General features: G+C 48.8%; 1 protein-coding gene across 1 annotated transcript in view; it reads left to right on the top strand.

The window, feature by feature from the left end:
• Window positions 1–12,473, top strand: part of LOC134358616 (chondroitin sulfate proteoglycan 4-like) — a 205,597-nt gene that overhangs the window by 79,046 nt on the left and 114,078 nt on the right. Inside the window, exon 3 of the mRNA XM_063071058.1 lies at window positions 8,070–11,609. Coding sequence (XP_062927128.1) covers window positions 8,070–11,609 — 3,540 coding nt within the window. The remainder of the gene's footprint in view (window positions 1–8,069; window positions 11,610–12,473) is intronic.

Raw genomic sequence — 12,473 nt, 5'->3', positions numbered from 1 at the left:
GTGGGAAGGAGATTGGGAAGTGGGGCTCAGATCGGTGGGAAGGAGATTGGGAAGTGGAGCTCAGATCAGTGAGAAAGTGATTGGGAAATGGAGCTCAGATCGGTGGGAAGGAGATTGGGAAGTGGGGATCAGATCGGTGGGAGGGAGATTGGGAAGTGGGGCTCAGATCGGTGGGAAGGAGATTGGGAAGTGGGGCTCAGATCGGTGGAAAGGAGATTGCGAAGTGGAGCTCAGATCGGTGGGAAGGAGATTGGGAAGTGGAGCTCAGATCGGTGGAAGGGTGATTGGGAAGTGGAGCTCAGATCAGTGGGAAGGAGATTGGGAAGTGGAGCTCAGATCAGTGGGAAGGAGATTGGGAAGTGGAGCTCAGATCGGTGGGAAGGAGATTGGGAAGTGGGGCTCAGATCAGTGGAAAGGAGATTGGGAAGTGGAGCTCAGATCGGTGGGAAGGAGATTGGGAAGTGGAGCTCAGATCGGTGGGAAGGAGATTGGGAAGTGGGGCTCAGATCGGTGGGAAGGAGATTGGGACGTGGGGTTCAGATCGGTGGAAGGGAAATTGGGAAGTGTGGTTCAGATCGGTGGGAGGGAGATTGGGAGTGGAGCTCAGATCGGTGGACGGGAGATTGGGAAGTGGGCCTCAGATCGGTGGAAATGAGATTGGGAAGTGGAGCTCATATCGGTGGGAAGGAGATTGGGAAGTGGGGCTCAGATCGGTGGGAAGGAGATTGGGACGTGGGGTTCAGATTGGTGGAAGGGAGATTGGGAAGAGTGGTTCAGATCGGTGGGAGGGAGATTGGGAAGTGGGGCTCAGATCGGTGGGAAGGAGATTGGGAAGTGGGGCTCAGATCGGTGGAAAGGAGATTGAGAAGTGGAGCTCAGATCGGTGGGAAGGAGATTGGGAAGTGGAGCTCAGATCGGTGGAAGGGAGATTGGGAAGTGGGGCTCTGATCGGTGGGAAGGAGATTGGGAAGTGGGGCTCAGATCGGTGGGAAGGAGATTGGGAAGTGGAGCTCAGATCAGTGAGAAAGTGATTGGGAAATGGAGCTCAGATCGGTGGGAAGGAGATTGGGAAGTGTGGTTCAGATCGGTGGGAGGGAGATTGGGAAGTGGGGCTCAGATCGGTGGGAAGGAGATTGGGAAGTGGGGCTCAGATCGGTGGAAAGGAGATTGGGAAGTGGAGCTCAGATCGGTGGGAAGGAGATTGGGAAGTGGAGCTCAGATCGGTGGAAGGGAGATTGGGAAGTGGGGCTCAGATCGGTGGGAAGGAGATTGGGAAGTGGGGCTCAGATCGGTGGGAAGGAGATTGGGAAGTGGAGCTCAGATCAGTGAGAAAGTGATTGGGAAATGGAGCTTAGATCGGTGGGAAGGAAGTTGGGAAGTGGAGCTCAGATCAGTGGAAGGGATATTGGGAAGTGGAGCTGAGATCGGTGGGAAGGAGATTGGGAAGTGGGGCTCAGATCGGTGGAAAGGAGATTGGGAAGTGGAGCTCAGATCGGTGGGAAGGAGATTGGGAAGTGGAGCTCAGATCGGTGGGAAGGAGATTGGGAAGTGGGGCTCAGATCGGTGGAAAGGAGATTGGGAAGTGGAGCTCAGATCAGTGGGAAGGAGATTGGGAAGTGGAGCTCAGATCGGTGGAAGGGAGATTGGGAAGTGGAGCTCAGATCGGTGGGAAGGAGATTGGGAAGTGGAGCTCAGATCAGTGGGAGGGAGATTGGGAGTGGAGCTCAGATCGGTGGACGGGAGATTGGGAAGTGGGCCTCAGATCGGTGGGAAGGAGATTGGGAAGTGGAGCTCAGATCAGTGGGAAGGAGATTGGGAAGTGGGGCTCAGATTGGTGGGAAGGAGATTGGGACGTGGGGTTCAGATTGGTGGAAGGGAGATTGGGAAGTGTGGTTCAGATCGGTGGGAGGTAGATTGGGAAGTGGAGCTCAGATCGGTGGGAAGGAGATTGGGAAGTGGGGCTCAGATCGGTGGAAAGGAGATTGGGAAGTGGAGCTCAGATCGGTGGGAAGGAGATTGGGAAGTGGGGCTCAGATCGGTGGAAGGGAGATTGGGAAGTGGAGCTCAGATCGGTGGGAAGGAGATTGGGAAGTGGGGCTCAGATCGGTGGGAAGGAGATTGGGAAGTGGAGCTCAGATCAGTGAGAAGGTGATTGGGAAATGGAGCTCAGATCGGTGGGAAGGAGATTGGGAAGTGTGGTTCAGATCGGTGGGAGGGAGATTGGGACGTGGGGTTCAGATCGGTGGAAGGGAGATTGGGAAATGGGGTTCAGATCGGTGGGAGGGAGATTGGGAGTGGAGCTCAGATCGGTGGACGGGAGATTGGGTACTGGAACTCAGATCAGTGGAAGGGAGATTGGGAAGTGGAGCTCAGATCGGTGGGAAGGAGATTGGGAAGTGGGGCTCAGATCGGTGGGAAGGAGATTGGGACGTGGGGTTCAGATTGGTGGAAGGGAGATTGGGAAGAGTGGTTCAGATTGGTGGGATGGAGATTGGGAAGTGGGGCTCAGATCGGTGGGAAGGAGATTGGGAAGTGGGGCTCAGATCGGTGGAAAGGAGATTGAGAAGTGGAGCTTAGATCGGTGGGAAGGAGATTGGGAAGTGGAGCTCAGATCGGTGGAAGGGAGATTGGGAAGTGGGGCTCTGATCGGTGGGAAGGAGATTGGGAAGTGGGGCTCAGATCGGTGGGAAGGAGATTGGGAAGTGGAGCTCAGATCAGTGAGAAAGTGATTGGGAAATGGAGCTCAGATCGGTGGGAAGGAGATTGGAAAGAGTGGTTCAGATCGGTGGGAGGGAGATTGGGAAGTGGGGCTCAGATCGGTGGGAAGGAGATTGGGAAGTGGGGCTCAGATCGGTGGAAAGGAGATTGGGAAGTGGAGCTCAGATCGGTGGGAAGGAGATTGGGAAGTGGAGCTCAGATCGGTGGAAGGGAGATTGGGAAGTGGAGCTCAGATCGGTGGGAAGGAGATTGGGAAGTGGAGCTCAGATCAGTGGGAAGGAGATTGGGAAGTGGAGCTCAGATCGGTGGGAAGGAGATTGGGAAGTGGGGCTCAGATCGGTGGAAAGGAGATTGGGAAGTGGAGCTCCGATCGGTGGGAAGGAGATTGGGAAGTGGAGCTCATATCGGTGGGAAGGAGATTGGGAAGTGGGGCTCAGATCGGTGGGAAGGAGATTGGGAAGTGGGGTTCAGATCGGTGGAAGGGAGATTGGGAAGTGTGGTTCAGATCGGTGGGAGGGAGATTGGGAAGTGGAGCTCAGATCGGTGGGAAGGAGATTGGGAAGTGGGGCTCAGATCGGTGGGAAGGAGATTGGGAAGTGGAGCTCATATCGGTGGGAAGGAGATTGGGAAGTGGGGCTCAGATCGGTGGGAAGGAGATTGGGACGTGGGGTTCAGATTGGTGGAAGGGAGATTGGGAAGAGTGGTTCAGATCGGTGGGAGGGAGATTGGGAAGTGGGGCTCAGATCGGTGGGAAGGAGATTGGGAAGTGGGGCTCAGATCGGTGGAAAGGAGATTGAGAAGTGGAGCTCAGATCGGTGGGAAGGAGATTGGGAAGTGGGGTTCAGATTGGTGGAAGGGAGATTGGGAAGTGGGGCTCAGATCGGTGGGAAGGATATTGGGAAGTGGGGCTCAGATCGGTGGGAAGGAGATTGGGAAGTGGAGCTCAGATCAGTGAGAAGGTTATTGGGAAATGGAGCTGAGATCGGTGGGAAGGAGATTGGGAAGTGAGGCTCAGATTGGTGGGAAGGAGATTGGGAAGTGGGGCTCAGATCGGTGGGAAGGAGATTGGGAAGTGGGGCACAGATCGGTGGAAGGGAGATTGGGAATTGGGGCTCAGATCGGTGGGATGGAGATTGGGAAGTGGAGCTCAGATCGGTGGGAAGGAGATTGGGAACTGGAGCTCAGATCAATGGGAAGGAGATTGGATAGTGGGGCTCAGATCGGTGGAAAGGTGATTGGGAAATAGAGCTCAGATCGGTGGGAAGGAGATTGGGAAGTGGGGCTCAGATCGGTGGAAAGGAGATTGGGAAGTGGAGCTCAGATCGGTGGGAAGGAGATTGGGAAGTGGAGCTCAGATCGGTGGGAAGGAGATTGGGAAGTGGAGCTCAGATCGGTGGGAAGGAGATTGGGAAGTGGGGCTCAGATCGGTGGGAAGGAGATTGGGACGTGGGGTTCAGATTGGTGGAAGGGAGATTGGGAAGTGTGGTTCAGATCGGTGGGAGGGAGATTGGGAAGTGGGGCTCAGATCGGTGGGAAGGAGATTGGGAAGTGTGGTTCAGATCGGTGGGAAGGAGATTGGGAAGTGGAGCTCAGATCGGTGGACAGGAGATTGGGAATTGGGGCTCTGATCGGTGGGAAGGAGATTGGGAAGTGGGGCTCAGATCGGTGGGCAGGAGATTGGGAAGTGGGCCTCAGATCGGTGGAAAGGAGATTGAGAAGTGGAGCTCAGATCGGTGGGAAGGAGATTGGGAAGTGGAGCTCCGATCGGTGGGAAGGAGATTGGGAAGTGGAGCTCAGATCGGTGGGAAGGAGATTGGGAAGTCGGGTTCAGATCGGTTGGAAGGAGATTGGGAAGTGGAGCTCAGATCAATGGGAAGGAGATTGGATAGTGGGGCTCAGATCAGTGGAAAGGAGATTGGGAAGTGGGGTTCAGATTGGTGGAAGGGAGATTGGGAAGTGGGGCTCAGATCGGTGGGAAGGAGATTGGGAAGTGGGGCTCAGATTGGTGGGAAGGAGATTGGGAAGTGGAGCTCAGATCGGTGGAAGGGAGATTGGGAAGTGGGGCTCTGATCGGTGGGAAGGAGATTGGGAAGTGGGTCTCAGATCGGTGGGAAGGAGATTGGGAAGTGGAGCTCAGATCAGTGAGAAGGTGATTGGGAAATGGAGCTCAGATCGGTGGGAAAAAGATTGGGAAGTGGAGCTCAGATCGGTGGGAAGGAGATTGGGAAGTCGGGTTCAGATCGGTTGGAAGGAGATTAGGAAGTGGAGCTCAGATCAATGGGAAGGAGATTGGATAGTGGGGCACAGATCGGTGGAAAGGAGATTGGGAAGTGGGGTTCACTTCGGTGGAAGGGAGATTGGGAAGTGGGGCTCAGATCGGTGGGAAGGAGATTGGGAAGTGGGGCTCAGATCGGTGGGAAGGAGATTGGGAAGTGGGGCTCAGATCGGTGGGAAGGAGATTGGGAAGTGGAGCTCAGATCAGTGGAAGGGAGATTGGGAAGTGGAGCTCAGATCGGTGGGAAGGAGATTGGGAAGTGGGGCTCAGATCGGTGGAAAGGAGATTGGGAAGTGGAGCTCCGATCGGTGGGAAGGAGATTGGGAAGTGGAGCTCAGATCGGTGGGAAGGAGATTGGGAAGTGGGGTTCAGATCGGTGGAAGGGAGATTGGGAAGTGGGGCTCAGATCGGTGGGAAGGAGATTGGGAAGTGGAGCTCAGATCAATGGGAAGGAGATTGGATAGTGGGGCTCAGATCGGTGGAAAGGAGATTGGGAAGTGGGGTTCAGATCGGTGGAAGGGAGATTGGGAAGTGGGGCTCAGATCGGTGGGAAGGAGATTGGGAAGTGGGGCTCAGATCTGTGGGAAGGAGATTGGGAAGTGGGGCTCAGATCAATGGGAAGCAGATTGGACAGTGGGGCTCAGATCAGTGGGAAGGAGATTGGGAAGTGAGGCTCAGATCGGTGGAAGGGAGATTGGGAGGTGGGGTTCAGATTGGTGAAATGGAGTTTGGGAAGTGGGGCTCAGATCGGTGGGAAGGAGATTGGGAAGTGGAGCTCAGATCGGTGGGAAGGAGATTGGATAGTGGGGCTCAGATCGGTGGAAAGGTGATTGGGAAATAGAGCTCAGATCGGTGGGAAGGAGATTGGGAAGTGGGGCTCAGATCGGTGGGAAGAAGATTGGGAAGTGGAGCTCAGATCAGTGGAACGGAGATTGGGAAGTGGAGCTCAGATCGGTGGGAAGGAGATTGGGAAGTGGGGCTCAGATCGGTGGAAAGGAGATTGGGAAGTGGAGCTCCGATCGGTGGGAAGGAGATTGGGAAGTGGAGCTCAGATCGGTGGGAAGGAGATTGGGAAGTGGGGCTCAGATCGGTGGGAAGGAGATTGGGAAGTGGGGTTCAGATCGGTGGAAGGGAGATTGGGAGGTGGGGCTCAGATTGGTGGGATGGAGATTGGGAAGTGGGGCTCAGATCTGTGGGAAGGAGATTGGGAAGTGGAGCTCAGATCAATGGGAAGGAGATTGGATTGTGGGACTCAGATCGGTGGGAAGTAGATTTGGAAGTGGATCTCAGATCAGTTGGAAGGAGATTGGGAAGTGGGGCTCAGATCGGTGGGAAGGAGATTGGAAAGTGGAGCTCAGATCAATGGGAAGGAGATTGGATAGTGGGGCTGAGATTGGTGGAAAGGAGATTGGGAAGTGGAGCTCAGATCGGTGGGAAGGAGATTTTGAAGTAGGCTCGGATCAGTGGAATGCAGATTTGGAAGTGCGGCCCTGATCAGTAGAAGGAACATTGGGAAGTGCAGCTCAGATTGGTGGAAGGGAGGCCAGGTTGAGGAGCCCCAGTCGGTGAAAGGAAGTTTAAGAAGTGGAGCAACAATTTGTGGAAAGGAGATTGGGAAGAATGAAGAGGATCAGTGGAAGGGAGATCAGGAAGTGGGTCCCCATTTGGTGGAAGGGAGGCTGGGGAGTGTGGTCCTGATTTATGGAAGGGAAATCGGGAAGGGGCCCCAGTCAGAAGAAGGAATATTTAGAAGTGGGGCTCCGATCACTGGAAGGGAGACTGGTAAGTGGGGCCCAGACCAGTAGAAGGGAGACTGGTAAGTGGGGCCCAGACCAGTAGAAAAGAAGTCAGGCTGTGGTGAATGGGAGGGAATGTGGGAACCAGGCCTTGGTCAGTCAGAAGGGAGCTCAGTTGACAGATGTCCAACCATCAATATTTCTGTATGATCAGTTAGCAGCGGATCCTCTGTGTCCAGTAAACAATCTAATGAAACTGAGGTACTCAAAGTTAAATCCTTGGTTTACTGAAGTGTATTATAGTCAATTCCTCTCCATCTCTGATTTTTAGGCCACTCTCTACTTTTCCTGCCAGATCATAGTCAGAGCACTACAACACAGAATCAGTCCTTTCAACCCATCTCGTCCATACTGAGCTATTATCCTGCTTCCATACCCCTCCTATCCATCTACTTATCCAAACTTATCTTAGATGTTGAAATTGAACCTGCATCCACCAGTTGCACTGGTAGCTCGTTCCACACTCTCACCACCTGCTGAGTGAAGAGGTTCCCCTAACATATTTCACCTTCCAATTGTAGTCTCACCCACCCTCAGTGGAAAAAAACCTGCTGGATCATCTCCGACTGGCATTAAGGAGATATACCTCCTGTACCTGCGTATATGCTTGTGGTCTTCTGCTGCCGTAGCCCATTCACCTTAAGGTTTGACGTGGTGTGCATTCAGAGATGCTCTTCTGCACATCACTGTTGTAATGCGTGGTTATGTGAGTTACTGTCGCCTTCCTGTCAGCTTAAGGTAATTCATCCATTTCCCTCCGAGCTCTCTCATTAAGAAGGCATTTCCACCCACAGAACTACTCTTCAATGAATGTTTTTGTTTCTCACATTATTCTCTGTAAATTCTAGAGACTGTTGTGTGTGTAAACTCCAGGAGAAGTGCAGTTTTTGAGATATTCAAATCACCCTGTCTGGCACCAACAATTATTCCATGTTCAAAGTCACCTAGATCACATTTCTTCCTCAATCTGATGTTTGCTCTGAACAGCAACTGAATCTCTTGACTATATCTGCATGCTTTTATGCTTTGAGTTGCCGCCACGTGATTGGCTGATTATTTGCATTAACGAGCAGGTGTACAGGAGTACCTATGACAGTGACCACTAAAGTGTATTTGGAGACCTGTGCCATGCCCTGATCGATCCACGAGACTTCGCTCCACCTTGCTGCAGAACTGTGCACACTCTGGTGGATAGAGAAATCGCACTATTACTAATCTTGTTGCTTTTAACTTTGGAGATTCCCATTAAAAGTAATTTCTGTTACTTTTTGATTTTTCAGGTGAAATTGCAGCTTGGATCTAAAGAAGGGACATTGGATTCTCAGAAGGATGTAAACCTTAACAACCTGGTCTGGCATGATGTTTCTCTTGTTCATGAAAATAAGTCTCTAACCTTGACTGTAGATGGACTTTCTAGAACCATGGAAGTACCTGACCATTTTAATAAACTGCAATTCAACTTTGGCTTGTATCTGGGTGGACCTGGAGATGCAAAGATCCCCCATTTATCACGGACATCCACCATGTTCAGAGGTTGCATTTCCAAGGCTGAGTTTAATGATCATGACATGTTATCCTCACTTGTTTCACTGCCTGAGTATAACACAGAGGAGGGATGCAGCAATGTAATTGTTGCAGGGGCCGATTATCCTGCCAACTTTCTAGGTCCAAGATCCTTTATCTCCCTTCCAAGTTGGAGTACAAAAGGAGAACGAAAATTTGAGTGCTTTCTAAAGACAGCTATATTGCAAGCCCCTCTACTTTACCACGCAGGATGGCAAACAAACTTTATTGCTTTAGAAATTGTAGGTGGTTATTTAAGAGTCTTAACTGATAATGGAAATGGAATTGTTATACTGGACAATATGCATTTTGTCAGTGATGGAAAATGGCACAGTGTTAAAATGCTTTTTAATACAAGTTATGTACAACTTATAGTAGATGATAAATTATCCCAAGTCCAGCTAATTGTCAATAAGAAGTCATATCTGGGTCTCCAAGGACATCTGTTCATTGGTGGAATAGACAACAAAACTTCAGCTGAACTAGTTAAACGTGGTCCATCTTATGTGTTGGTGGAAAGAATAGCGTCTGGCTCCTTCATTGGTTGTATTCGCAACATACGGGTAAACTCAGAGCAGAAAAGCTTGGCCAATGCTTTAGTCACCAGGGCTGTCAACACTGCATGTAGGGAAGAAGAGAATGTGGCAATGGAAGAAGGTGAAAACAAGGCAGAAGTTAGGGTTTCACCTGTACCCATTGCAAGTTTTCGGGGAATTCTAAAGAGCAATCCACCATGCGTGATCACTAAAAACATGTCCAATATCTTCAATGGTTTTACAAGACTATTAGATCTGAGACCATTGACTGTAAAGGAAGCAGGAAGTTCTACCTTGGACCTCAAACACATCCAGCCCACTATTGATATACGCAGAATTGGAATAAGACATTCCCAAGTGGTTTTCAAGATAACTCAGGATGGCAGACATGGACATCTGGAACTAAATATTCCAGGTGCCAAAAGCAGAAAAGCATTCACTTTGTTGGATGTGATCAGTGGCTATGTTAAATACCATCACGATGGATCTGAAGTGTTACATGACCAGTTAATATTGGAAGTATCCATTCATAGTAAGCAAGAGATCCCAAATTGTTTAAAGAAGGGTCAACGTTATATTTTTAATGTGTCAATTGTCCCAGTCAATGACCCACCAGAACTAACCTTCCCAAACAAGGATCTTATGATTCTTGAGAACACCTGGAAGACCCTTGGTCCAGAGGTCATTGTACCCAGAGATGCTGACAACATTTGTGCTGAATTAAAAATCATTGTGATTAATAAAGAAGATCAAGGTTATGTTGAAGATGCAAGAAGACCCAGCCAGAGGATTGCAGAATTTTCATGTCAGGATCTTAAAGGAGGAAATATTCGCTATGTTCACGGTGGGGCAAAAGTGTCCCAGTTATTGCTTCAGGTCAGTGATGGAGAAAGAATGAGTGATGTAACTTCCCTGAGAATTGTGGCTGTGAAACCTGACCTCCAATTGGGCAAGAACACAGGTTTAATTCTTCCACAGGGAGGCGTGAGTCTAATCACCATGAGCAATCTCTCTGTAGAGACCAATGCGGTCAGTCAGGAGGTAGATGTGGTATACAACATTACTGAGCCATTACATTATGGTGAGGTCCAGAAACGTGATGCTACTGGGGAATGGAAATCAGTCAGGGCATTCCACCAGTACGATGTAGAGCAGGGCCACCTTCGATACTTCAGCACCGATCCTGAGGTCCGAACACAAGACATTACTGAGAAACTAAAGTTTTCAGTGACAGTTGGACGACAAATACTTGAAGATAATGTATTTCTTATTAAAATAAAAAGTTCCAAAATAACGCTTCTCAGAATATCTCCAAATGAGCTGAATAATGTTAGACGAGGCAAGATTACACACAATGAACTTGAGGCTGCAATAGAAGGAGATTTAATCCCTGCTGACTCGTTCAGGTATGTGATTCTAAAGTCTCCTGGTAAAGGAAAGTTACTGGTGGAAAATAAGGAGCTAAGAGCAGGTTCTACCTTCACACAGGAGGATTTAAAACAAGTAGGACTCACTTATGTGGCTACTGTTAGAAACACTGAAGAAACCCAAGATAGTTTTCAGTTTCAAGTATTTGTTGGTGATCAACAATCCCCTGTTTATACTTATCCAATATTGATTGGCATTGATCCAGACATACCGGCTCTGATTACTAAGGCGTTAGTTGTGGTGGAAGGAGGTGAAAAAATCATTACCAAGAATCAACTTTTCACTGTGGGTCAGGGTGCTGTTGCTTTTGTGTATAACGTTACACAGGGCCCTCAGCACGGAGAGCTGACCATACAGCCAGATACCAAGGAACCTGTCACAGTGTTTACCAATGAGGATATTCTCCAAGAGCGGCTCATGTATAAGCACGACGACTCTGAAACACTGGAAGACAAGATTGGTTTTGTAGTTGTGGAACAGTTTACAGGTGATGAACCTAAGGCGGATGTGATTCATGGTACATTACATATTTACATAAGCCCAGTAAATGACCAGCCACCTGTTCGAGTGGTGAATAAGACATTAAATGTAACCCTAAACGGACAACACTTACTGACCACAGCAGAACTTTGTTTTCACGATGCAGATTCTGATTTTAATGATTCCAAATTGATTTATACTAAGTGGGGGACATCCAATGGCAATATTGTATCTGCAGATGACACTGCTCATGAGCTTTCCCGCTTCAGTCAGGAAGACATGGAAAAGAAGCGTGTGTTATTTAAACACCATGGCGCTCGCCGAGGAAAGTTCCAGCTGCAAGTGTCTGATGGTGTACACCAAGCAACAGCCGTGCTGGAAGTTCATGCATTAGACCCTTACCTGAAAATAGTCAATAATTCAACCTTCTTGGTTCAGCAAGGACAAGAAGCAAGTGTCCATGGCTATTTCCTCAGCGTGGAGTCCAATGTGGACATTTGGAGTGAAGAAGAAATAGTATACCAAATAACACTTCCCCCAAGACATGGGGAGATTCTAGTCAATGGTGAACCAAATTTGACGTTCTCCCGGAAAGATATAAATAATAACCAAGTAGTTTATCACCATGACAACAGCAGACATTCAAGAGATTCCTTTAAATTTATGGTTGAAGTGAAAGAGGTTAAAGCAGAGGGAATTTTTCCCATTTTGATCGTTATGGACAGTCATCATCACCAACCAGTCGTGGTGCACAATGAAAAAATCCTTGTAGACCAAGGAGGAGCAAAGGTCATTCAAATGGAGCAACTGCTGGTAAGTCAGGTCTAACTATATGCTTATTTCATTGCCTTCAATCCTCTCCCAACTGGACCAGTTCATGATAAGTTCAGATCCATGGCAGGGCTATGGGAGGGGGTACAGGAGACTGAAGACACACTCTCAATATTTTGGGAACAGCTTCTTCCCCTCCACCATCAGATTTCTGAATGGATATTGCACCCATGAACACTTCCTCACTATATTTTTTTCTCTTTTTTGCTCTCTTTTTGCACTACTATTAAATGTATTTATATACATTTCTTATTATAGATTATAGTTTTTGTTATTATATATTTACAACATACTGCTGCTGCAATCGACAAATTGCATGACATTTGTCAGTGATATTAAATCTGATTCTGATTCTGATATAGTAATTTGTTCCTTTCCAATCTTATATTTATGTTAAAAGTAACAAGTTGAAATAAGAGAACTCTGTACAAATTGAGGCAAATTTAGCTATTCTGAATCTCAAACCATGAACCTAGCTTCTAAGTTTGCTATTGGTATGTGGTGCAATTAGGCAATGTGGTAGTGCAGTGGTTAGCACAACGCTATTGCAGTGCCAGTGCCAGTTCCTGCCACCGCTCGTAAGGAGTCTGTGCCCTCCGTGGGTATCCTCTGGGTGCCCTGCTTTCCTCCTACATCTCCAGTAGATTAATTGGTCACATGAGTGTATCTGTGTGGCATGGCCTGTTACAGTGGAGTATTTCTAAATTAAAAATTAAATTGTACTGAATAGAAGAAACTCTGGAAAGAGAAATGCAATATTCCAATAGCTGTACATGTATCATTTGTGCTCCAAGATATGCCCATTGAGAGCTCCTGCTGCAGGCTGCCTTGGTCCATTCTGAATTT

Source organism: Mobula hypostoma, chromosome 18 (genome assembly GCF_963921235.1).
Source record: "Mobula hypostoma chromosome 18, sMobHyp1.1, whole genome shotgun sequence".
NCBI classification, from domain to species: Eukaryota; Metazoa; Chordata; class Chondrichthyes; order Myliobatiformes; family Myliobatidae; genus Mobula; species Mobula hypostoma.
The sequence above is the reverse complement of the archived record's forward strand: the minus strand, read 5'-3'. Positions and strand labels throughout refer to the sequence as shown.